This window comes from Rhodnius prolixus, unplaced genomic scaffold, assembly GCF_049639745.1.
Source record: "Rhodnius prolixus isolate KJV_2025 unplaced genomic scaffold, Rpr scaffold_7, whole genome shotgun sequence".
Classification (NCBI taxonomy): Eukaryota; Metazoa; Arthropoda; class Insecta; order Hemiptera; family Reduviidae; genus Rhodnius; species Rhodnius prolixus.
The window spans coordinates 34,889,948-34,917,059 of record NW_027411582.1 but is presented as its reverse complement, the minus strand read 5'-3'; the positions used below and the strand labels follow the sequence as shown (position 1 = coordinate 34,917,059).

Here is a 27,112-nt window from a genome sequence, read left to right as displayed (position 1 = left end):
ACATATTCTCTTACAAGCTCGCTGGTGGTTAGTACGAGTAAGGTTGGCCTCTTTTGGAAGTTCTAGTGTGGAAAAGTGCATCCAGCAATGGAAATTGTATTATAATTTCCACGATTGATTCCTTTTCTCTCACACATATTCTCTTAAAAGCTCGCTGGTAGTTAGTACAAGTAAGGTTGGCCTCTTTTGGAAGTTCTAGTGTGGAAAAGTGCATCCAGCAATGGAAATTGTATTATAATTTCCACGATTGATTCCTTTTCTCTCACACATATTCTCTTACAAGCTCGCTGGTGGTTAGTACGAGTAAGGTTGGCCTCTTTTGGAAGTTCTAGTGTGGAAAAATGCATCCAGCAATGGAAATTGTATTATAATTTCCACGATTGATTCCTTTTCTCTCACACATATTCTCTTACAAGCTCGCTGGTAGTTAGTACAAGTAAGGTTGGCCTCTTTTGGAAGTTCTAGTGTGGAAAAGTGCATCCAGCAATGGAAATTGTATTATAATTTCCACGATTGATTCCTTTTCTCTCACACATATTCTCTTACAAGCTCGCTGGTAGTTAGTACAAGTAAGGTTGGCCTCTTTTGGAAGTTCTAGTGTGGAAAAATGCATCCAGCAATGGAAATTGTATTATAATTTCCACGATTGATTCCTTTTCTCTCACACATATTCTCTTACAAGCTCGCTGGTGGTTAGTACAAGTAAGGTTGGCCTCTTTTGGAAGTTCTAGTGTGGAAAAGTGCATCCAGCAATGGAAATTGTATTATAATTTCCACGATTGATTCCTTTTCTCTCACACATATTCTCTTACAAGCTCGCTGGTGGTTAGTACAACTATGGTTGGCCTCTTTTGGAAGTTCTAGTGTGGAAAAATGCATCCAGCAATGGAAATTGTATTATAATTTCCACGATTGATTCCTTTTCTCTCACACATATTCTCTTACAAGCTCGCTGGTGGTTAGTACAAGTAAGGTTGGCCTCTTTTGGAAGTTCTAGTGTGGAAAAATGCATCCAGCAATGGAAATTGTATTATAATTTCCACGATTGATTCCTTTTCTCTCACACATATTCTCTTACAAGCTCGCTGGTAGTTAGTACAAGTAAGGTTGGCCTCTTTTGGAAGTTCTAGTGTGGAAAAATGCATCCAGCAATGGAAATTGTATTATAATTTCCACGATTGATTCCTTTTCTCTCACACATATTCTCTTACAAGCTCGCTGGTGGTTAGTACAAGTAAGGTTGGCCTCTTTTGGAAGTTCTAGTGTGGAAAAGTGCATCCAGCAATGGAAATTGTATTATAATTTCCACGATTGATTCCTTTTCTCTCACACATATTCTCTTACAAGCTCGCTGGTGGTTAGTACGAGTAAGGTTGGCCTCTTTTGGAAGTTCTAGTGTGGAAAAATGCATCCAGCAATGGAAATTGTATTATAATTTCCACGATTGATTCCTTTTCTCTCACACATATTCTCTTACAAGCTCGCTGGTGGTTAGTACGAGTAAGGTTGGCCTCTTTTGGAAGTTCTAGTGTGGAAAAATGCATCCAGCAATGGAAATTGTATTATAATTTCCACGATTGATTCCTTTTCTCTCACACATATTCTCTTACAAGCTCGCTGGTGGTTAGTACAAGTAAGGTTGGCCTCTTTTGGAAGTTCTAGTGTGGAAAAGTGCATCCAGCAATGGAAATTGTATTATAATTTCCACGATTGATTCCTTTTCTCTCACAGATATTCTCTTACAAGCTCGCTGGTGGTTAGTACAAGTAAGGTTGGCCTCTTTTGGAAGTTCTAGTGTGGAAAAGTGCATCCAGCAATGGAAATTGTATTATAATTTCCACGATTGATTCCTTTTCTCTCACACATATTCTCTTACAAGCTCGCTGGTGGTTAGTACAAGTAAGGTTGGCCTCTTTTGGAAGTTGTAGTGTGGAAAAGTGCATCCAGCAATGGAAATTGTATTATAATTTCCACGATTGATTCCTTTTCTCTCACACATATTCTCTTTCAAGCTCGCTGGTGGTTAGTACAAGTAAGGTTGGCCTCTTTTGGAAGTTCTAGTGTGGAAAAATGCATCCAGCAATGGAAATTGTATTATAATTTCCACGATTGATTCCTTTTCTCTCACACATATTCTCTTACAAGCTCGCTGGTGGTTAGTACGAGAAAGGTTGGCCTCTTTTGGAAGTTCTAGTGTGGAAAAATGCATCCAGCAATGGAAATTGTATTATAATTTCCACGATTGATTCCTTTTCTCTCACACATATTCTCTTTCAAGCTCGCTGGTGGTTAGTACAAGTAAGGTTGGCCTCTTTTGGAAGTTCTAGTGTGGAAAAGTGCATCCAGCAATGGAAATTGTATTATAATTTCCACGATTAATCACTTTTCTCTCACACATATTCTCTTACACGCTCGCTGGTGGTTAGTACAAGTAAGGTTGGCCTCTTTTGGAAGTTCTAGTGTGGAAAAATGCATCCAGCAATGGAAATTGTATTATAATTTCCACGATTAATCACCCTTCTCTCACACATATTCTCTTACAAGCTCGCTGGTGGTTAGTACAAGTAAGGTTGGCCTCTTTTGGAAGTTCTAGTGTGGAAAAATGCCTCCAGCAATGGAAATTGTATAATAATTTCCACGATTAATCACTTTTCTCTCACACATATTCTCTTACACGCTCGCTGGTGGTTAGTACAAGTAAGGTTGGCCTCTTTTGGAAGTTCTAGTGTGGAAAAATGCATCCAGCAATGGAAATTGTATTATAATTTCCACGATTAATCACCCTTCTCTCACACATATTCTCTTACAAGCTCGCTGGTGGTTAGTACGAGTAAGGTTGGCCTCTTTTGGAAGTTCTAGTGTGGAAAAATGCATCCAGCAATGGAAATTGTATTATAATTTCCACGATTGATTCCTTTTCTCTCACAGATATTCTCTTACAAGCTCGCTGGTGGTTAGTACAAGTAAGGTTGGCCTCTTTTGGAAGTTCTAGTGTGGAAAAATGCATCCAGCAATGGAAATTGTATTATAATTTCCACGATTGATTCCTTTTCTCTCACACATATTCTCTTACAAGCTCGCTGGTGGTTAGTACGAGAAAGGTTGGCCTCTTTTGGAAGTTCTAGTGTGGAAAAATGCATCCAGCAATGGAAATTGTATTATAATTTCCACGATTGATTCCTTTTCTCTCACACATATTCTCTTTCAAGCTCGCTGGTGGTTAGTACAAGTAAGGTTGGCCTCTTTTGGAAGTTCTAGTGTGGAAAAGTGCATCCAGCAATGGAAATTGTATTATAATTTCCACGATTAATCACTTTTCTCTCACACATATTCTCTTACACGCTCGCTGGTGGTTAGTACAAGTAAGGTTGGCCTCTTTTGGAAGTTCTAGTGTGGAAAAATGCATCCAGCAATGGAAATTGTATTATAATTTCCACGATTAATCACCCTTCTCTCACACATATTCTCTTACAAGCTCGCTGGTGGTTAGTACAAGTAAGGTTGGCCTCTTTTGGAAGTTCTAGTGTGGAAAAATGCCTCCAGCAATGGAAATTGTATAATAATTTCCACGATTAATCACTTTTCTCTCACACATATTCTCTTACACGCTCGCTGGTGGTTAGTACAAGTAAGGTTGGCCTCTTTTGGAAGTTCTAGTGTGGAAAAATGCATCCAGCAATGGAAATTGTATTATAATTTCCACGATTAATCACCCTTCTCTCACACATATTCTCTTACAAGCTCGCTGGTGGTTAGTACAAGTAAGGTTGGCCTCTTTTGGAAGTTCTAGTGTGGAAAAATACATCCAGCAATGGAAATTGTATTATAATTTCCACGATTGATTCCTTTTCTCTCACACATATTCTCTTACAAGCTCGCTGGTGGTTAGTACAAGTAAGGTTGGCCTCTTTTGGAAGTTCTAGTGTGGAAAAATGCCTCCAGCAATGGAAATTGTATAATAATTTCCACGATTAATCACTTTTCTCTCACACATATTCTCTTACACGCTCGCTGGTGGTTAGTACAAGTAAGGTTGGCCTCTTTTGGAAGTTCTAGTGTGGAAAAATGCATCCAGCAATGGAAATTGTATTATAATTTCCACGATTGATTCCTTTTCTCTCACACATATTCTCTTACAAGCTCGCTAGTGGTTAGTACAAGTAAGGTTGGCCTCTTTTGGAAGTTCTAGTGTGGAAAAATGCATCCAGCAATGGAAATTGTATTATAATTTCCACGATTGATTCCTTTTCTCTCACACATATTCCCTTACAAGCTCGCTGGTGGTTAGTACAAGTAAGGTTGGCCTCTTTTGGAAGTTCTAGTGTGGAAAAATGCCTCCAGCAATGGAAATTGTATAATAATTTCCACGATTAATCACTTTTCTCTCACACATATTCTCTTACACGCTCGCTGGTGGTTAGTACAAGTAAGGTTGGCCTCTTTTGGAAGTTCTAGTGTGGAAAAATGCATCCAGCAATGGAAATTGTATAATAATTTCCACGATTAATCACTTTTCTCTCACACATATTCTCTTACAAGCTCGCTGGTGGTTAGTACAAGTAAGGTTGGCCTCTTTTGGAAGTTCTAGTGTGGAAAAGTGCATCCAGCAATGGAAATTGTATTATAATTTCCACGATTGATTCCTTTTCTCTCACACATATTCTCTTACAAGCTCGCTGGTGGTTAGTACAAGTAAGGTTGGCCTCTTTTGGAAGTTCTAGTGTGGAAAAATGCCTCCAGCAATGGAAATTGTATAATAATTTCCACGATTAATCACTTTTCTCTCACACATATTCTCTTACACGCTCGCTGGTGGTTAGTACAAGTAAGGTTGGCCTCTTTTGGAAGTTCTAGTGTGGAAAAATGCATCCAGCAATGGAAATTGTATTATAATTTCCACGATTAATCACTTTTCTCTCACACATATTCTCTTACAAGCTCGCTGGTGGTTAGTACAAGTAAGGTTGGCCTCTTTTGGAAGTTCTAGTGTGGAAAAATGCATCCAGCAATGGAAATTGTATTATAATTTCCACGATTGATTCCTTTTCTCTCACACATATTCTCTTACAAGCTCGCTAGTGGTTAGTACAAGTAAGGTTGGCCTCTTTTGGAAGTTCTAGTGTGGAAAAATGCATCCAGCAATGGAAATTGTATTATAATTTCCACGATTGATTCCTTTTCTCTCACACATATTCTCTTTCAAGCTCGCTGGTGGTTAGTACAAGTAAGGTTGGCCTCTTTTGGAAGTTCTAGTGTGGAATAGTGCATCCAGCAATGGAAATTGTATTATAATTTCCACGATTGATTCCTTTTCTCTCACAGATATTCTCTTACAAGCTCGCTGGTGGTTAGTACAAGTAAGGTTGGCCTCTTTTGGAAGTTCTAGTGTGGAAAAATGCATCCAGCAATGGAAATTGTATTATAATTTCCACGATTGATCACCCTTCTCTCACACATATTCTCTTACAAGCTCGCTGGTGGTTAGTACAAGTAAGGTTGGCCTCTTTTGGAAGTTCTAGTGTGGAAAAATGCATCCAGCAATGGAAATTGTATTATAATTTCCACGATTGATTCCTTTTCTCTCACAGATATTCTCTTACAAGCTCGCTAGTGGTTAGTACAAGTAAGGATGGCCTCTTTTGGAAGTTCTAGTGTGGAAAAATGCCTCCATCAATGGAAATTGTATTATAATTTCCACGATTGATTCCTTTTCTCTCACACATATTCTCTTACAAGCTCGCTGGTGGTTAGTACGAGTAAGGTTGGCCTCTTTTGGAAGTTCTAGTGTGGAAAAGTGCATCCAGCAATGGAAATTGTATTATAATTTCCACGATTGATTCCTTTTCTCTCACACATATTCTCTTTCAAGCTCGCTGGTGGTTAGTACAAGTAAGGTTGGCCTCTTTTGGAAGTTCTAGTGTGGAAAAGTGCATCCAGCAATGGAAATTGTATTATAATTTCCACGATTGATTCCTTTTCTCTCACACATATTCTCTTACAAGCTCGCTGGTGGTTAGTACGAGTAAGGTTGGCCTCTTTTGGAAGTTCTAGTGTGGAAAAATGCCTCCAGCAATGGAAATTGTATTATAATTTCCACGATTAATCACTTTTCTCTCACACATATTCTCTTACACGCTCGCTGGTGGTTAGTACAAGTAAGGTTGGCCTCTTTTGGAAGTTCTAGTGTGGAAAAATGCATCCAGCAATGGAAATTGTATTATAATTTCCACGATTAATCACCCTTCTCTCACACATATTCTCTTACAAGCTCGCTGGTGGTTAGTACAAGTAAGGTTGGCCTCTTTTGGAAGTTCTAGTGTGGAAAAATGCCTCCAGCAATGGAAATTGTATAATAATTTCCACGATTAATCACTTTTCTCTCACACATATTCTCTTACACGCTCGCTGGTGGTTAGTACAAGTAAGGTTGGCCTCTTTTGGAAGTTCTAGTGTGGAAAAATGCATCCAGCAATGGAAATTGTATTATAATTTCCACGATTGATTCCTTTTCTCTCACACATATTCTCTTTCAAGCTCGCTGGTGGTTAGTACAAGTAAGGTTGGCATCTTTTGGAAGTTCTAGTGTGGAAAAATGCATCCAGCAATGGAAATTGTATTATAATTTCCACGATTGATTCCTTTTCTCTCACACATATTCTCTTACAAGCTCGCTGGTGGTTAGTACGAGTAAGGTTGGCCTCTTTTGGAAGTTCTAGTGTGGAAAAATGCCTCCAGCAATGGAAATTGTATTATAATTTCCACGATTAATCACTTTTCTCTCACACATATTCTCTTACACGCTCGCTGGTGGTTAGTACAAGTAAGGTTGGCCTCTTTTGGAAGTTCTAGTGTGGAAAAATGCATCCAGCAATGGAAATTGTATTATAATTTCCACGATTAATCACCCTTCTCTCACACATATTCTCTTACAAGCTCGCTGGTGGTTAGTACAAGTAAGGTTGGCCTCTTTTGGAAGTTCTAGTGTGGAAAAATGCCTCCAGCAATGGAAATTGTATTATAATTTCCACGATTGATTCCTTTTCTCTCACACATATTCTTTTACACGCTCGCTGGTGGTTAGTACAAGTAAGGTTGGCCTCTTTTGGAAGTTCTAGTGTGGAAAAATGCATCCAGCAATGGAAATTGTATTATAATTTCCACGATTAATCACCCTTCTCTCACACATATTCTCTTACAAGCTCGCTGGTGGTTAGTACAAGTAAGGTTGGCCTCTTTTGGAAGTTCTAGTGTGGAAAAATGCATCCAGCAATGGAAATTGTATTATAATTTCCACGATTGATTCCTTTTCTCTCACACATATTCTCTTTCAAGCTCGCTGGTGGTTAGTACAAGTAAGGTTGGCCTCTTTTGGAAGTTCTAGTGTGGAAAAATGCATCCAGCAATGGAAATTGTATTATAATTTCCACGATTGATTCCTTCTCTCTCACACATATTCTCTTACAAGCTCGCTGGTGGTTAGTACGAGTAAGGTTGGCCTCTTTTGGAAGTTCTAGTGTGGAAAAATGCATCCAGCAATGGAAATTGTATTATAATTTCCACGATTGATTCCTTTTCTCTCACACATATTCTCTTACAAGCTCGCTGGTGGTTAGTACGAGTAAGGTTGGCCTCTTTTGGAAGTTCTAGTGTGGAAAAATGCCTCCAGCAATGGAAATTGTATTATAATTTCCACGATTAATCACTTTTCTCTCACACATATTCTCTTACACGCTCGCTGGTGGTTAGTACAAGTAAGGTTGGCCTCTTTTGGAAGTTCTAGTGTGGAAAAATGCCTCAAGCAATGGAAATTGTATTATAATTTCCACGATTGATTCCTTTTCTCTCACAGATATTCTCTTTCAAGCTCGCTGGTGGTTAGTACAAGTAAGGTTGGCCTCTTTTGGAAGTTCTAGTGTGGAAAAATGCATCCAGCAATGGAAATTGTATTATAATTTCCACGATTGATTCCTTTTCTCTCACACATATTCTCTTACAAGCTCGCTGGTGGTTAGTACGAGTAAGGTTGGCCTCTTTTGGAAGTTCTAGTGTGGAAAAATGCCTCCAGCAATGGAAATTGTATTATAATTTCCACGATTAATCACTTTTCTCTCACACATATTCTCTTACACGCTCGCTGGTGGTTAGTACAAGTAAGGTTGGCCTCTTTTGGAAGTTCTAGTGTGGAAAAATGCATCCAGCAATGGAAATTGTATTATAATTTCCACGATTAATCACCCTTCTCTCACACATATTCTCTTACAAGCTCGCTGGTGGTTAGTACAAGTAAGGTTGGCCTCTTTTGGAAGTTCTAGTGTGGAAAAATGCCTCCAGCAATGGAAATTGTATTATAATTTCCACGATTGATTCCTTTTCTCTCACACATATTCTTTTACACGCTCGCTGGTGGTTAGTACAAGTAAGGTTGGCCTCTTTTGGAAGTTCTAGTGTGGAAAAATGCATCCAGCAATGGAAATTGTATTATAATTTCCACGATTAATCACCCTTCTCTCACACATATTCTCTTACAAGCTCGCTGGTGGTTAGTACAAGTAAGGTTGGCCTCTTTTGGAAGTTCTAGTGTGGAAAAATGCATCCAGGAATGGAAATTGTATTATAATTTCCACGATTGATTCCTTTTCTCTCACACATATTCTCTTTCAAGCTCGCTGGTGGTTAGTACAAGTAAGGTTGGCCTCTTTTGGAAGTTCTAGTGTGGAAAAATGCATCCAGCAATGGAAATTGTATTATAATTTCCACGATTGATTCCTTTTCTCTCACACATATTCTCTTACAAGCTCGCTGGTGGTTAGTACGAGTAAGGTTGGCCTCTTTTGGAAGTTCTAGTGTGGAAAAATGCATCCAGCAATGGAAATTGTATTATAATTTCCACGATTGATTCCTTTTCTCTCACACATATTCTCTTACAAGCTCGCTGGTGGTTAGTACGAGTAAGGTTGGCCTCTTTTGGAAGTTCTAGTGTGGAAAAATGCCTCCAGCAATGGAAATTGTATTATAATTTCCACGATTAATCACTTTTCTCTCACACATATTCTCTTACACGCTCGCTGGTGGTTAGTACAAGTAAGGTTGGCCTCTTTTGGAAGTTCTAGTGTGGAAAAATGCATCAAGCAATGGAAATTGTATTATAATTTCCACGATTGATTCCTTTTCTCTCACAGATATTCTCTTTCAAGCTCGCTGGTGGTTAGTACAAGTAAGGTTGGCCTCTTTTGGAAGTTCTAGTGTGGAAAAATGCATCCAGCAATGGAAATTGTATTATAATTTCCACGATTGATTCCTTTTCTCTCACACATATTCTCTTACAAGCTCGCTGGTGGTTAGTACGAGTAAGGTTGGCCTCTTTTGGAAGTTCTAGTGTGGAAAAATGCCTCCAGCAATGGAAATTGTATTATAATTTCCACGATTAATCACTTTTCTCTCACACATATTCTCTTACACGCTCGCTGGTGGTTAGTACAAGTAAGGTTGGCCTCTTTTGGAAGTTCTAGTGTGGAAAAATGCATCCAGCAATGGAAATTGTATTATAATTTCCACGATTAATCACCCTTCTCTCACACATATTCTCTTACAAGCTCGCTGGTGGTTAGTACAAGTAAGGTTGGCCTCTTTTGGAAGTTCTAGTGTGGAAAAATGCCTCCAGCAATGGAAATTGTATAATAATTTCCACGATTAATCACTTTTCTCTCACACATATTCTCTTACACGCTCGCTGGTGGTTAGTACAAGTAAGGTTGGCCTCTTTTGGAAGTTCTAGTGTGGAAAAATGCCTCCAGCAATGGAAATTGTATTATAATTTCCACGATTGATTCCTTTTCTCTCACACATATTCTCTTACAAGCTCGCTGGTGGTTAGTACAAGTAAGGTTGGCCTCTTTTGGAAGTTCTAGTGTGGAAAAATGCCTCCAGCAATGGAAATTGTATTATAATTTCCACGATTGATTCCTTTTCTCTCACACATATTCTCTTACAAGCTCGCTGGTGGTTAGTACGAGTAAGGTTGGCCTCTTTTGGAAGTTCTAGTGTGGAAAAGTGCATCCAGCAATGGAAATTGTATTATAATTTCCACGATTGATCACCCTTCTCTCACACATATTCTCTTACAAGCTCGCTAATGGTTAGTACGAGTAAGGTTGGCCTCTTTTGGAAGTTCTAGTGTGGAAAAGTGCATCCAGCAATGGAAATTGTATTATAATTTCCACGATTGATTCCTTTTCTCTCACACATATTCTCTTACAAGCTCGCTGGTGGTTAGTACGAGTAAGGTTGGCCTCTTTTGGAAGTTCTAGTGTGGAAAAGTGCATCCAGCAATGGAAATTGTATTATAATTTCCACGATTAATCACCCTTCTCTCACACATATTCTCTTACAAGCTCGCTAGTGGTTAGTACAAGTAAGGTTGGCCTCTTTTGGAAGTTCTAGTGTGGAAAAATGCATCCAGCAATGGAAATTGTATTATAATTTCCACGATTGATTCCTTTTCTCTCACACATATTCTCTTACAAGCTCGCTGGTGGTTAGTACAAGTAAGGTTGGCCTCTTTTGGAAGTTCTAGTGTGGAAAAATGGATCCAGCAATGGAAATTGTATTATAATTTCCACGATTAATCAACCTTCTCTCACACATATTCTCTTACAAGCTCGCTAGTGGTTAGTACAAGTAAGGTTGGCCTCTTTTGGAAGTTCTAGTGTGGAAAAGTGCATCCAGCAATGGAAATTGTATTATAATTTCCACGATTAATCACCCTTCTCTCACACATATTCTCTTACAAGCTCGCTAGTGGTTAGTACAAGTAAGGTTGGCCTCTTTTGGAAGTTCTAGTGTGGAAAAGTGCATCCAGCAATGGAAATTGTATTATAATTTCCACGGTTAATCACCCTTCTCTCACACATATTCTCTTACAAGCTCGCTAGTGGTTAGTACAAGTAAGGTTGGCCTCTTTTGGAAGTTCTAGTGTGGAAAAGTGCATCCAGCAATGGAAATTGTATTATAATTTCCACGATTAATCACCCTTCTCTCACACATATTCTCTTACAAGCTCGCTGGTGGTTAGTACGAGTAAGGTTGGCCTCTTTTGGAAGTTCTAGTGTGGAAAAATGCATCCAGCAATGGAAATTGTATTATAATTTCCACGATTAATCACCCTTCTCTCACACATATTCTCTTACAAGCTCGCTAGTGGTTAGTACAAGTAAGGTTGGCCTCTTTTGGAAGTTCTAGTGTGGAAAAATGCATCCAGCAATCGAAATTGTATTATAATTTCCACGATTAATCACCCTCTCTCACACATATTCTCTTACAAGCTCGCTAGTGATTAGTACAAGTATGGTTGGCCTCTTTTGGAAGTTCTAGTGTGGAAAAGTGCATCCAGCAATGGAAATTGTATTATAATTTCCACGATTAATCACCCTTCTCTCACACATATTCTCTTACAAGCTCGCTAGTGGTTAGTACAAGTAAGGTTGGCCTCTTTTGGAAGTTCTAGTGTGGAAAAATGCATCCAGCAATGGAAATTGTATTATAATTTCCACGATTAATCACCCTTCTCTCACACATATTCTCTTACAAGCTCGCTAGTGGTTAGTACAAGTATGGTTGGCCTCTTTTGGAAGTTCTAGTGTGGAAAAGTGCATCCAGCAATGGAAATTGTATTATAATTTCCACGATTAATCACCCTTCTCTCACACATATTCTCTTACAAGCTCGCTAGTGGTTAGTACAAGTAAGGTTGGCCTCTTTTGGAAGTTCTAGTGTGGAAAAATGCATCCAGCAATGGAAATTGTATTATAATTTCCACGATTAATCACCCTTCTCTCACACATATTCTCTTACAAGCTCGCTAGTGGTTAGTACAAGTAAGGTTGGCCTCTTTTGGAAGTTCTAGTGTGGAAAAATGCATCCAGCAATGGAAATTGTATTATAATTTCCACGATTAATCACCCTTCTCTCACACATATTCTCTTACAAGCTCGCTAGTGGTTAGTACAAGTATGGTTGGCCTCTTTTGGAAGTTCTAGTGTGGAAAAGTGCATCCAGCAATGGAAATTGTATTATAATTTCCACGATTAATCACCCTTCTCTCACACATATTCTCTTACAAGCTCGCTAGTGGTTAGTACAAGTAAGGTTGGCCTCTTTTGGAAGTTCTAGTGTGGAAAAATGCATCCAGCAATGGAAATTGTATTATAATTTCCACGATTAATCACCCTTCTCTCTCACATATTCTCTTACAAGCTCGCTAGTGGTTAGTACAAGTAAGGTTGGCCTCTTTTGGAAGTTCTAGTGTGGAAAAGTGCATCCAGCAATGGAAATTGTATTATAATTTCCACGATTAATCACCCTTCTCTCACACATATTCTCTTACAAGCTCGCTAGTGGTTAGTACAAGTAAGGTTGGCCTCTTTTGGAAGTTCTAGTGTGGAAAAGTGCATCCAGCAATGGAAATTGTATTATAATTTCCACGATTAATCACCCTTCTCTCACACATATTCTCTTACAAGCTCGCTAGTGGTTAGTACAAGTAAGGTTGGCCTCTTTTGGAAGTTCTAGTGTGGAAAAGTGCATCCAGCAATGGAAATTGTATTATAATTTCCACGATTAATCACCCTTCTCTCTCACATATTCTCTTACAAGATCACTGGTAGTTAGTACAAGTAAGGTTGGCCTCTTTTGGAAGTTCTATTGTGGAAAAGTGCATCCAGCAATGGAAATTGTATTATAATTTCCACGATTAATCACTTTTCTCTCACACATATTCTCTTACAAGCTCGCTAGTGGTTAGTACAAGTAAGGTTGGCTTTTTTTTGGAAGTTCTAGTGTGGAAAAATGCATCCAGCAATGGAAATTGTATTATAATTTCCACGATTAATCACCCTTCTCTCTCACATATTCTCTTACAAGCTCGCTGGTAGTTAGTACAAGTATGGTTGGCCTCTTTTGGAAGTTCTAGTGTGGAAAAGTGCATCCAGCAATGGAAATTGTATTATAATTTCCACGATTAATCACCCTTCTCTCTCACATATTCTCTTATAATCTCGCTGGTAGTTAGTTTTTAAATACTATTTCGGAAAAAAACCTTTAGAAATGGTATTTTTCTTAATTTTTTCTGTGATTTTTAAATTATTTTCCTTATCGTTTGTACAATTTTGGGTGGCTTGTTTTTTGTGTTCTTTTTAGAAATAAGAAATGAATTTAAAGGTAATTTTCTTTTAATTCTCTCTGTTATTAATTATTTTTATCGTTTTCTGTATCTATTTTTAGGCTGTTTTACTTTTTTTGGTTAAATTTTAGAAAAAGGTCATATAAAAGTATAAATTCCATTATTTTATCGAGGTATCATTGCTGCCAATTCTTCTGGTCACAGCGAAATCTGTCTGATATTATTTGGAATAAGAACTATATTAATTGTAAGAAATATTAATTTTTTTGGTAATATTTAATTTTTAAAAGTTTTTAAGATGAAAAATATATATTTTTATTTATTATTTTCAAACAGTTATTTAACTTGTTCATAGATCATTTGGTATTATTGGAAAATAATGGACGATTGCAACAGTTATTTTTCTACAGCTGATGAGTGTTTTAACTATTTGTAACATATGTTTGTCTTTTTATTAATTGTTTAGTATTTTTGTGAAGTGTTATTTGATAGTAATTCTGCTGGAGGCAGTTTATTTTTATAAAAAAAGTTAATTATTTTACAATGAATCGTAAGTTTCAATTTATTTTAATTTTATACTTGGTTCAATGTTTTATTGCTTTAGTTTAATGTTCATGTTTTAAATTTTTTTAGGAACATTAATTATTTAGGTGTAGCCGATTGTGAAGTGTGGCTAAGTTTGTTTTTAAAATCAGATCATATTCTTGTTTTACCCTTTTCATTTTAACAGCTGTTCAATTCTGTGTAATTCCATAAAATTATATTTTAAATACTTGAGACTAAGATCATTTTTATGGTGCAATATCAAGTAGCAGATAGATCTTTAAGAACATATGTTTATTAAGAAAAAATTAGGTGGAATATGTTTAAGCATAGTTGTTATGTTTAATGATGTGGCAAAGCTTAGTAGTTAGACTCCTTTGGATTTGGGTAATCCTCTTAAATGACTTATTTTTTTGCCTTTGTTTTAAGTTCCAAGCTTTAAAGCTGTTAGAGACGGTTGTTTTGCAACTCTTGTATGGCTATTCTACACTGATGGACAAAATTAACGCACCACCCTTATTTTTTTTATTTATTTTTTTTTTTTTATGATTTAAGGCGCATCAACATCTAAGGTTATTGGCGCCCGGAGCTTTTTTCAGTGCACTGCCAGCCTCCGGACAGTGTTCTCTCGTTACAGACAACACTGTCCATCACCGGACAGTGAGCTGTAAGAAGCTCCTAGGAAGAGAAAATCTAAGGGTCAGCAGCTGGATTCGAACCCGGGACCTCCGCGTGGGAGTCCAGTATGCTATCCTCATAGCTAATCCCTTCCTTTTTTTTTTTTTTTTTTTATTTCCAATTTGTGCAAATTTTGGGCTTTCAAAATATTGTTGGCTGAAAAAAAAATAAGCCATTTGTAACTACGGCCATCTGGAGAATTTAGGCCTTCTCTTACCTCAATCTGTAAAGAGAACTCTCTTCCAGTTGTCTTAAGTCCAACTCACATGTTCACGTGCAAACTGAAGCCTGGTCATTTTGTGAACTGTGGTAAGGAGAGGGCCACGAGCAGGATGTCGGGCTCCTAAGGTTACTTTCATTAAGTCTTCTTCTAACAGTCCTGCTTGAGATGGAAACATTTCATACTTGCCTTATGAGACTTTTTATCTCATTTCACGTTATACTCCTGTTTCGCAAAGCTAGGTGCCGGATGTACCTATCGTTTCTCTCTCTCTGCTGTACATCTCTTCTTGAATGACCTCTTGTCTCCTTAAATCGCTTTAGACAAGTGATGTACGTCCAAAACAAAAGCGGAAAATAATTTATTTAATTTTAACTAAACAAAAACTGAGTGATGCGCTAATTTTGTCCACCAGTATATTTTAATTGAAACACAGTAAAACATGAAAATTTTCCAATAACTAGCTAATGAATGAGGAAATTCTATTATTATAGGAAAACAGAAATAGTTTTAGCTTAACTTTACAAAAAATTGTAAGTTGCAAATGTTAAATGATTTTCTTTGGCCTAATTTTAGTAAAACTGTGCTTGCGTAGGAGTGATTTTGGTCGCAGTTACAGTCGCGTACCGTAGATTTGAGCTAGGTTCAATTTTTCGTTTATTAGTAGTTCATTTACATACTGTAAATTACCTTTTTCAAACTGAAAATTAGGCACAATAAACAATATTTTCATCTACCAATTAAGTAAGAAAAAAATAATAACTAAATTTATCTACTAACAGAAATAATTTCTAGGAACATTGGCCAAGAAACCAATAAACCTATTGGCAACACAACGCCAAGGACGTATCAAAGTTATGGGAAATCCTTTGGATGAAGCAATCATTCAAGAACCATTTATGGTCTTACAACAACAACCAATCAATCAGCCAAAACAGACTGATGCGAAGGCGATAACAAAAAGAAGAAAAACAACAATAAATCATCCAACGGAGGAGAACTACATAGTTTGTGCATGGTTAACATGCAGTTGTTGTGGATATCAGACGTTAGATACAACAAACTTTGAGGAACATGTAAAAGTGCATAAAAATGAACTGATAAATGAATCACTAGTAGTTCAGGATGCTGGTACTAAGATGATTATTGAAACGTTAGAGAATTCTGTAGAAGAGGATAAGGAGTTTTATGAACCTGAATTGCAGACGGAGATTCTATTGCCAAAAACTCCATTGAATGTGAAAGATCCTGTGGGAATTAGTGGTAAGTGGTTTTGATGAATTCTTGTGGTGGTGGTTGGCCAAGGAAGCTGTAGTCAGTAGATTGATGTGGATATGTGGGGGAAGTTCCTGTATCCCTCAATTGCTGCACTCAAAGAAAAGCTTATTGCAATCCAGCTTTCTCCAATTCCTTATTGAAGGTAGCCGCTCCCCTTTGATCAAACATTAGTTTTTCTAAGTTTTTTTGATGTTATCATTTATAATAATGAAGTGTGGATGTCTTATGGGCGCTTTCTTTGTACAACTTTTTACCGACTCTAAACGTTCCTGTAGGATTAGATAAACCACTTTCAGATAAAGGGATAAATTTATGTACCTGCCTATTTTGTTTGATTGCATAAGCAACATTTTTGTGGTTGTGTGGATCCATTTCTTTTAAGTTTTAGTTTTGCCGAAAGGGGGGGGGGGTTCCTCTTCTATTATACACTATTTCTTTTTGACCTAAGCCCATTCAATGAAATGAATTCTTTTTTGCTTCAATTTTATTACCGGAAAATTCTACAAATTTTTACTGTAGATAAAGCCCCATTTATTCCTGCAATCCTTGAAAGTAGACAGGAATCAATTTATCCCTTATATCTTTATTTAATAAGCTGCTTTTTCTTCTCCTATCAGTCCTTATCCTATTCCAACAATTAACAGCTTATCCCGAGTTTCTCAGTGTAGCTCTTTTGTCGGTGAAATCAGGATGAATTTGGAGTTGATGTAATCAAAACTATAACCTTACAAAAAGGAGTTGTAATCAAACATTTATTTATTCTTATTACGGGGATATTCTTCATGATTATCCTAAGATAATGGAAACAGTTATTTAGATGATGAATATTGGGAAATATCATTAAGAAAACTGCATGCCATTAAATGGCTGTTAAAAAAATTTAATTGCATTAACTAACAACAAAATCAAATTGAATAGAGTAACATTTTGTTTATGTATTCTATTACCACGACCAGCATATTTGGTTAAGGATGATTTCACTTTCCTGCAAGCGTTCTATAGCAACATCCCCTGGGATGGAATGAAAACATTCATGTTTCTCTCCTTCTATAAATTAAAGTTTATTACAGGCAAGAACTGTTTGCAAAGTGTTAATAATATGTTTGGGCCCTTGCTATTGCTTGCAAAGTTTATATTTGCAATTAGTGTTTGGTTCTGTGTGAGAGATTACATTGGGCGGTAACGTTAAATTGTTGTTTTTTTTAACTTAAGAGAAATTATTCACGATTACAATGCTTGGGTTGAGCAGTTTTATTTCATTTATAGAAAAACGGAGGAGGTGGAAACTATGCCCCCAAGGGTACTGCAGCCAAAGACGCTTATTGTACCTTGAGGGTCTAGAAGTGAAGAGCTCTGCCCCCCCTTAAGAGGGTCATTTTACCAATTAGCATGATTTCCTCTGGTCTCTCTCTCTGTCTCTCATGTCGAAGAAAACCAACTGCCCAAGCATTTTAGAGGAATCAGAGAGCCGGCGATTTGTGGAAAATCATTTCCTGGGCGCCAGACTCTTTCCCGCAATTCCCCCAGGAAGGGATTATTGTGTACGTAGAACGGTGACCATTCAGACAAGTGAAGGAAACATGGCAAAATGGGATGTGATCACTTCCTTAAAGCCTTAACTTCCTTTTCCAGAGAGATTAAAATTACATCCTCCTCCACCATCTGACATGCTGATTGTATCCTGAACGCCTTAAGCCCGGGAATAGCTGGGAAAAGAGAGGGGGGGCCAGCAGTCCTAGAAATATCTGGATACCCTTAGCCAAAAGATGGAGATGTGTAGGGATTGAGCGTCAATCTCGATATGTGAAGCAGCAGCGTCTGATACTGTTGTTTTTGTTGGCTTACTCCTGAAAGTGCAGGCTAGTTCTCCTTTAGGTCTTTGTTTCATTCAATCTTAGGTAGCTACATCCTAGACTAAGTCTTTTCCGGTTTTAATTGGGGGCCTAAAGGGAATGACGTAGAGTTAGTTTTCTTCCCTCACACACAAAACAAAAAAATCATCAACAGAATTAATTGAAGGTTATTTCAGGGAAAAAAAAGATCTTCATTTAATACAATTTTCTTTTTAGGAATTCTAAGATTGATGCAATTTGAAAAGCCTCAAAAAAATCCAAAAACTCAACGGACTGGCCACATAATTGCACCAAATTTTGTACCAATTGACATATTCAATTCTAAACCTTATACATGCAATAGATGCAATCATCGTACTAGTACGCTGAAAAAACTAGACGAACATATGAGAATACATACCGGCGAACGTCCGTTTGTCTGTAAAACATGCGGTTATGCGACTAGAAATGCCAGTGCATTATCCTATCATTTGAAAACGCATAAAGAGAATCGTCCATTTACTTGCAATTTGTGCAATTATAGAAATACAACGTTAAGTTCATTAAGATCGCACAAAACCAGAATCCATTTGTACCAACCATCAACAAGTGTACTGTTTCAATGAGAGCAGAGAAAAAGCTCTTTTGAAAAGAGTTGGAAGCTGAGATTTGTAAGAGGGAATGAGAGTGGCACACACACACAGAGTAAGAGAGGGGAAAAGCAGAAAAGCCAGTTGGAAAATTAATTTTCTTGCTGGTCCATTTTCCCTCTTCAACATTGAAGAAAATTAACTATAATTAAATAAATTTCCATACAATTTAAATTTTACACTTTATTCGCCTTTTAAAACTTTTTAACTACTTTTAATTCCAATTTAAACTTATCATTTTTTCTTGTATTATAATGAATAAATATTTTGTATTAATTAATTTTGATTATATTTATTTAGCTGTAATTGCTCGAATATGTAATTAGTGACCCTTCCGGTTTAGGTTTAGTGGGAAGTATTATTATCGTGTTAATTTTCTAATTGGGATTTTAATTTATTGCAAGATTTCCTAATTTAAGGAAAAATCAGCTGACTCTGTTTTTCTTTTTTTTTAAAAAAAGTTGAATTTACTTATGACAAAACAGGAGTCAATTTTTTAAGGTAATTTTTTAATTGTAGAGATATTGTGTTTAGATAACACGACTAAATTCGAACCATTTTCAAGAATCTACGTTTTCTGCTTCAGAGGACTGTTGTAAAACGGATATTGTAAATTTGGGTATAGCAGTACTTAATTAGTAACATGTTAATCAAAATGGTTTTAATTTTTTTGTACCCTAGTTTTAATAATTAAATTTTCAAATAAAGGCCTACAATTAAAAGGTTCAATTAGGTCCATAATAGGTCATAGCCTAAATAAAGCAGGGGTGAGCAACCTTTTTAATCAATGGGCCAATATCAATTTTAATTTTTTTTGGCGGGCCGCACTCTTATTAATAATTTACGAAACTTTATTTATAATAAATATTAGAATAAAAAAATATAAAATTAAAAAAAAAGTAAAGATTTCATATACAAACTTTAATGCAAGATAAAAACAAACAAGAAAAGAGCAGAAAAACGAATTCCGCGGGCCGCGTGTTGCTCATCCTTGGCCTAAAGGGATATCCAACAAATTAACTTTGCAAATAAGGAACAGAAGAGATAGTGGGCGACCTTCCCCCACGATGGAATTTTTCGAAATAAACATAGAAGCAAACAAAGGAAATGCCATTATCTAGTTGGAATCACTACTTCCTGGCAGTTCTTGTGAAATTCACTATCATTTCCTCTTCCTCCATTTCCTATTCAACTGATTTTGTTTGGCTATTTGGATTTGAACTTCTTGTGAGTTACAGGTAGATTCATATTTCCTATTTTAGCTTTTCAGCGGTCTTAATAATACGATACATAACTTACCAGCTAAAGTCTTGTCCAATTTAGAATGAGAAGGAAGTTCCGGAACTCTGGGTATATCTATTAAACATGAACTCTGTATAATCTCGAGAGCACGCTATTCTGCCAACTTCTTCGCTGATCCTTACCCAGCAATAGTTTTTATTAGGGAGATTAGGGAGTATGCAGAAATCTTTGTTAACTATTTTTCTTTGAATGTATAATGTTAATTTTACAATTTTATTTATTATACTAGTATTAACGTTAACCTATTGGCAACAACGTTGCATGAACATTTATACAGTAATCTACAAGTATTTCTTATACAGTCGAGCCTCCCTTTACAGGGGCACTCTCACTAGCGACCACCTCCATTTACGGACCAGTTTTTGGATTTTCCCGTTTTACCTCTATACACTTTCTATATAAAAGAACCTCCTCCGTCTAACGGACACTCAACATAACGACCACGCGGACATTCATTTTGGGGAACAGATTCAATGTTTCACCTCCCACCAACGACCACCTTATTATTAAAAAAGTTCGTTTTTACGCGATGATAAAAAGTAATTTTATCTCTCACCCCTCTCAAGTTTTTCTTTTTTTCTTGATTTTTCCTAAAGTTTCCTAATAAGCTCCATACATCTTGTACCATTTTAATCATTTTTCAATATAACTGGACGAACAATATTATTTTTTCCGATATTTTGTCTCTCAAACGGAAGTGGTTAACTCTAGTAGAGAAAATAAATGTGTTGGAAGATTTTGCAAAAACCAAATTGAGCTTGCCGAAAGATATACATTATTATTGTTATGAATAAATGTGATGATTATTATAAAAATTATTAAATAAGTGAATAATAGGTATGTAGTTTTTTGATCAATTTTATTGGATAATTAAGAAAAATTTGATGCATCTCATATAGCTGCAATAATTATACAATTATGTACGTTTTTAAATCTATTAATAATAAACAATTTTTAAATAGATGTTTGGAAAAAAAAATCCATATTTTTCCATTATGAAACTTGTCTACCTCCTTCTAACGACCACCTCCAAATAGCGGCCACTTTGCTTTCCCCCGCCAGTGTCCGTTATTGAGAGAGTTCGACTGTACTAACATTAATTTTATTTTAACGTTACTAAAGGTGATCGTTAATAATTTTATTGTATCCAGGGCCGGATTTTCCTATAGGTAGGCTAACCAGGCTTCAGCCTAGGGCCTCAAGATCAAGAGGGGCCTACATTCAAATTGTTAGCAAAATTAAAATTACACTATTCTAAAAACATAACATATTATATATTAACATTTAACATATTGATATATATCACAGTAGTGATGTATTTTATTATCTCTCATATAATTTACAAATTTAAAAATGGGAGGTGAAAGGGCCCCTTATAAGTGGAATAGCCTAGGGCCTCTTTTTATCTAAATCCTGCCCTGATTGTATCCCTGATCGGTCTCGGAATTTCATTCATCGTCAGAGGTAGATTAGTTTGGTGTAGAGAGTTCGACTTCACTTCCGTTGCTATTTCGCAGTACATTGACTGGACGGGGAACAATGGTTAAGAGTATTCGATCTGCATATAGCTTCCTTTATGGGCTGCATCCGATTAGGCAATGCTCTATTAACTACGTGCATCTAAACATTTTTTTGTTTTTTTTTTTTAGAAATCGTTAATACCGTTTTCGAAATAATCGTTACAAAAACGTTAAACCCATACATATAAGGGGCGCTTTTTTTCCTCCCTTGAATTTGGAATTTGATTTTCACATTTAATTCATATGAATACATTATAGGGTGGTTGAACCGTACATCTCCCTTGAAAGCGACCCTTTAGAGAGAAGCCTAAAATGGAGACCACCCACCTCTCACCTTACAGTGATGCCCTTTATATAAATTTCCCAGTGAAAAATTGATTTCCGCTCTGTGTAAATTCATAACCAGGGCAGCATATTATCCAGTGGCCTTTCAGGAAATTAGTTATCGTCAAAATTGGTAGTAATCCCCCGTGTAAATTGACACGCTCACTCTGATCTGACAGTTGTCATCGTACGAGGGTCGTAATATTTTCCAGTTAAAATTATATGACTTTTATATCTTATCTCTAGGTGGCACTGTCATTCCGTCTACGTTATAATTGTTGAATTATTGAGATGGTAGAAGTTAGCTGTCGTGTTGAAGTAATTTTAGAATAGGGACCTCATTAGGACATATCCCTACCTAAGTTACAGGGGAATTATTCCATTTTACAAATTTTCACTGACGTGGAAGCTTTATTACGTCATATATCCTCTCACTCTTTTACCAAATTTTAATTAATGTAAGGGGGGAAAAATTAAATTTTATATATCTACAATAAAGTTATTCTATCAAAAATTTGTGGAATATAAGCAGTGTTCAAAAATTAAAAGTTTTTAATTTTTAAATTAATTAAAAATTAAAAATTTAATTAAATTTTTTTTGAATTTATTTGTTATTCACAATCTACAAAAATAATAAAATGTAATGAATGTTGCAGGGAATATGATAATAGACAACTAAAAGTTAATTTTTATTATTTTTTTAAAGTTTGGGTTTAACTTGTGCTTTTTAAGCACTTTAGTGCTTCATATGAATATATTATAGGGTGGTTATATTCACTTCAAGGAAGGCGACATCTTTATTCTGCATCAACTCCGATACCATTAAGTTTGATTTCTCTTTTCAAAAAGGAACACTTAAAAGTAATGCCTGATTTTCGGGCAGGTTTTATGTCCAAGTACCACAAATTAGGTCTCATGGACGGAGTCCCAACTATTGTACATACTCGTACTTCTATCTATCTAATTGGCGTTACAACCCTTGGTGGGTCCTAGCCTCCCCAATGAGTCCATTCCAATGAGTTCCCGGTCATTTGCAGCCGCTTTCCAATTTTGTCACCTTTAACAGGTTTCTTGCGTCACTGATGACACCATCCTCCCATCTCAACTTTGGTCTGCCTACCTACTTGGGAATCGATTCGCCGCCATCCATACTCACAACATGCCCCGTTCAGCTCAGTCTTCCCAACCTTATCACACGTACCACATCCACCTCTCCGAAAAGTTGATATAGCTCCCTATTTCCTCTCCTTCTCCGCACAGGATCGAAAATCCTTCGAAGGATTTTTTTTTTTCTTTCAAAGATCAGAATCCTGCCCTCATCGACTCTGGGCATTGTCCATGTCTGAGAGGCGTACGTCAAAAAAAATTGAACATACTTACTCGTAGCTACAGATTCTCTTATTAACCAAATCGTAAGGCCTAGACTGGTAATTAAGCCCAGCACCACAATTAGCTTTGCGAGCCTCGCCACTAACCACTCGGTAATTGTGTGGCGGCTCAAGATTCTGAAATGTTTTCTTCAAATCCTAAATTCCATCTCAATTCTTTTTTTACAACAGGATTCTCTCTTCTGCCGGCTGTACTCCAGAAACTTCTGCTCTCTCTGAACTGTCATAGTCTTTAATCCTAAAATTTTTTTATGAATTTCATCTAAAAACCACATCCTCACTCGTAACTACTCCTTGAGAATAAATAGAAATTATTGTGTCTACAGCTAAATACTGGGGGAAGAGCATGATTTTCCTTTGCTTGAAGAAGAAGGAGGAGGTCTGTGTTTGTTTTTGTTATTTATGTAGGGCATGAAAACATTGGGAAAAACTAGGTTTTTCTTTTAGCTTTCCTTTAGAAAGGAGAGTGAAAAAAAAGGGAATGGTTATTTCTTTTCCTTTTATTTTCTTGGGAGTGAGTGTGTGTGACCACTTTGGGGGACAAAACCATCTGGGTTTGTGGATTTAAAGGGATGGTATCCTCAAGAAGGCTAGCCTTTTTTGGGGGGGTTAGTTCTTTTGGGTGGTTTGGAGGAAAGAATGAGACCAACGTTTGTTATTCAGGTGTGAATGCTGTTATGGTTAAAAGTACTTGCTGTTTGTAAATACTTGGCGAGATATAAAATGAAAACAATTCTGTCTTTGGAAATGGTGACGGACGGATGTCCGAACTTAACCGAAGAAGTACGAGGGTTAGTTCAACTGTTTGACCTGAAAAGGTCTTCAAGTCTTATCACTAGGGAACGGATTCGTATGTATTTACATATTTTTTTCTAGGCAATTTACAGACGTTTTTCAACTAGAAGTATTCATACTGACACTTTTTAAGCCGTTTGAGTCTACTTTTATTTCACATATTTCCACATATTTGGATGTTATCGCATATTTATACATATTTGATTAAAATAAATAAATATTTCTACATATTTAATCAAAATATGTACATATTTTTTCATATTTTTCATTTTGGGCATATTTTCATAATTGGGAGGTGGTTGACAGGAACTGTGAACCACAGACTGTAGGGCTGTGAATCACAGTGGGTACAATGGTTATTGTAATTTATACAGAATGCTGCTAAACAGTGACGGGCACTTGTTAGTTCTTTGAAGTTGTCTGACGTTGTCTGTTCTTTCAGCTCGTTCGTTGAAGTGTCCAATTCATTTCGTTCGGTCACTTAGTGTATTCTTTTTTGGGTGAAATGCCACGAACATCGGCCTCAAACAAACAACTGGTTGCTAAATATCTTCGCGAGTTTCCAGCAGAACTTTTTCGAAGTGATGGAGAAATTTTGTACTGCACAGCTTGTGACAAGCGCGTTTCTTGCTCTCAACGTTCCCAAGTCACCCAACATATTGCCACCGGATCGCACATAGAGAATAAAAATAGAAAGAAAGAGAGGACGTCCTTTCAAGCCTTCCTTACATCTCCATCATCAAGTAAGTCTACTCTGAGTACAGATCTGTGTCGGGCTTTGGTTAGAGCAGATATCCCTTTCCACAAACTTAAAAATCCTCATTTCAAAGGATTCTTAGAGACCTATATTGGGAAAAAAATGCCTGACGAGAGCGCTCTGAGGAAAAACTACCTGGAAGATATCTATAAAGATACACTAACCAAAATTCGAGAACATATCAAAGATGGACCGATTTGGGCGTCAATTGATGAAACCACTGACGTTGAGGGCAGGTATATTGCCAATGCAGTTATTGGAAAACTTGACAGTGATGCTGATGTGGATTCAAAGCCATTCCTTTTGAACTGTGAGGTTCTCGAAAAATGCAATCATTCCACCATTTCACGATTTTCATAAAAAAAAGAAGTCCATTTTACTTAAATATTCCAGAAAATATTTTAAGAAAATCACATATTTTCCACATAATTGACGAAAATAAATGCATATTTTAATTAAATATTTGGCATTTTTAAATACATAAAAATCCGTTCCTTACTTATCAAATATGGAGAGCCGGTTGGATTTACAGCTCGTAAGTCTCTGTTATATATCTGTACTCGTATATGTGTATGTAAACGATATTATATACGTGTTTTTGTATGTGACGTCAGCAGCATTGGAAGGTAATGCGCGATACTCTAGGCCCTCTACACTAGGCTTTGTTCATGTATGTCAAGGCATAACCCCGTACATGTCGGTTTGTAGGTCTGTCAACTGTACGGCACACACATATATATATTGTAAAATGTTCATGACGGAGCGAGATAGGCCCCTCCCATACGGTGCGGCTAATGCCTCTCACCTACCTTGGCGCTGTCTCTTTTGTAAAATACAACCCGCCGCCTCCTCTTCAATCTGTGTGTGTGTGTGTGTGTCTCTCCCCCCTATAATAACCCTTATTCCTCTACAACGTCATAGCAGCCAGACAAACAGACATAGTGACGTAAATGGGGTAACTGTATTTCAATTTTCCACCTCACTTCATTAATAATAATTCATAACGCAATTCAAATAGAGGCTATGTATTCTCACTACGTTCATTAGTATTTGTATTCAAGTAAAAATATGTATACAAATAATATAATGCAGTTTTATTCTATTATTCAAAATATTTAAAATTAATATAATTTTTTATACACTCGTAGGATAGACAAATGTGCGCAGCATGGCAATTTAACAAGAGTGTAAAAATACTTTACTCGCATTTATAGTGGAACTATTATTTTTGTTCTGTAGTGGCACACAGAGGTGTACTTAGAAGTTGTTTTCCCGGAAAAACTTTTTAAATAAAAGTGATAGGTAAGGTAAATTTAAGAACATTGTTGTAGAAGACGAAGATTTAAAGAAAAACGTTCGACAGCCTTTTTGCGAGGAAAAGTCGGAAAAATCTTTTTAAGACGAACTCCCATATTATTGGAATTTGGCTGAAAACCGTAGTACCTGAAGGTTCAATAGTCCGAGTTCGAATCCAGCTGCTGACCCTTAGATTTTCTCTTCCTAGGTAGGAGCTTCTTACAGCTCACTGTCCCGGTGATGATATCAGTGTTGTCTGTAACGAGAGAACACTGTCCGGAGGCACTGAAAAAAGCTCCGGGGGCGCCAATAACCTTAGATGTTGACGCGCCTTAAATCACTAAAAAAAAAAAGAAAATACTATCAGTAAAGGAATATTTGCAGACAACACACACACACACCTTTGCAATTCCTTTTTGCAGCCATCATCTTTAGTCAGTCTCTAGTTGGCTCTTTTCCGTCTGCAATATTAAATCTATATCTTATATCTTGTGTATTTGTTGATGGTTTTTCCCCATAGGGAGTTTTCCTCCTAAATCCCTTCTATATTTCATTAAATCATAAAAAAAAAAAGTACCAAAACAGAGTGTTAGTTAACTACAACTTATTCTTTCAAATCATGGCCAGTAATTAGAGCCAAAACTCCTTTCATTGGCCCGGAACCTGTCCTGGGGATCACCAAGGATCCAGTTCATGCGGCTCTCAGGGACTGGATCTGGAAAGAGAGCATGAAAAGAACTGGGTGATGTGTCCTGGGGGGGGTGGGACAAACACAGTAAGAGTATGATTGATGCCTTGGCATTTTTTAAACAAAGAACCAAAGAGACTCACTCAGTGCTTTGGACAGAAATCCAGATTACTCCTGATTAGTGGACTATTCCACCAGGACTTGGTAAAGGGTTTAGGAAGCATCTGTTCAAAGTGGTGGGGAGGGGGCTTATTAGCTTGGAAGAGTTGTGCAGATTGTGTCAGAGGAAGAGGAGGAAACGGCCTTTCACTTGTTGCCCTAGGAAAAAACTTTTTGATACTTTGAGGACCAAAGGAGATAGTAGTGCAAAAGGAACTAGTAGGGAAAGCCCTCAACCTTTTTAGGTAGGGGAGGTTTCGTCCTACTAGTAGACCTGCGAAGATAATATGTATTGTGGTACTGGGTTCGATTCCCGGTCTTAGGCCTTAGATTTTATTTAATGGATTAATAAAAGAAATTTATAGTAAAGTATGTTAGGCGGTTATAGGCTAGACCCGCATAGCTAAGATGTATTGTTGGTTTAGTGGGCTCGATTCCCCTGATCTAGGTCTTGGATTTTATTTAATGGTTAATAAAAGTTTATAGTAAAGTATGTTAGGCGGTA

The 27,112-nt window shown here is 36.9% G+C and overlaps 2 protein-coding genes across 8 annotated transcripts in view; both read left to right on the top strand.

Moving 5' to 3' along the window:
• Window positions 1-27,112, top strand: part of LOC141447530 (lachesin-like) — an 860,405-nt gene that overhangs the window by 551,524 nt on the left and 281,769 nt on the right. The window lies entirely within an intron of this gene.
• LOC141447527 (uncharacterized) lies at window positions 13,574-18,607 on the top strand. Its single transcript, XM_074115167.1, has 3 exons — window positions 13,574-13,727; window positions 15,414-15,881; window positions 17,966-18,607. The coding sequence occupies exons 1-3, from the start codon at window positions 13,721-13,723 to the stop codon at window positions 18,352-18,354; spliced, it is 864 nt and encodes a 287-aa protein (XP_073971268.1). The 5' UTR covers window positions 13,574-13,720; the 3' UTR covers window positions 18,355-18,607.

Coding starts and splice junctions, on each gene's coding strand:
- LOC141447527 (XM_074115167.1), top strand. Junction 15,882..17,965: donor AGATCCTGTGGGAATTAGTG/GTAAGTGGTTTT, acceptor TTTTCTTTTTAG/GAATTCTAAGATTGATGCAA.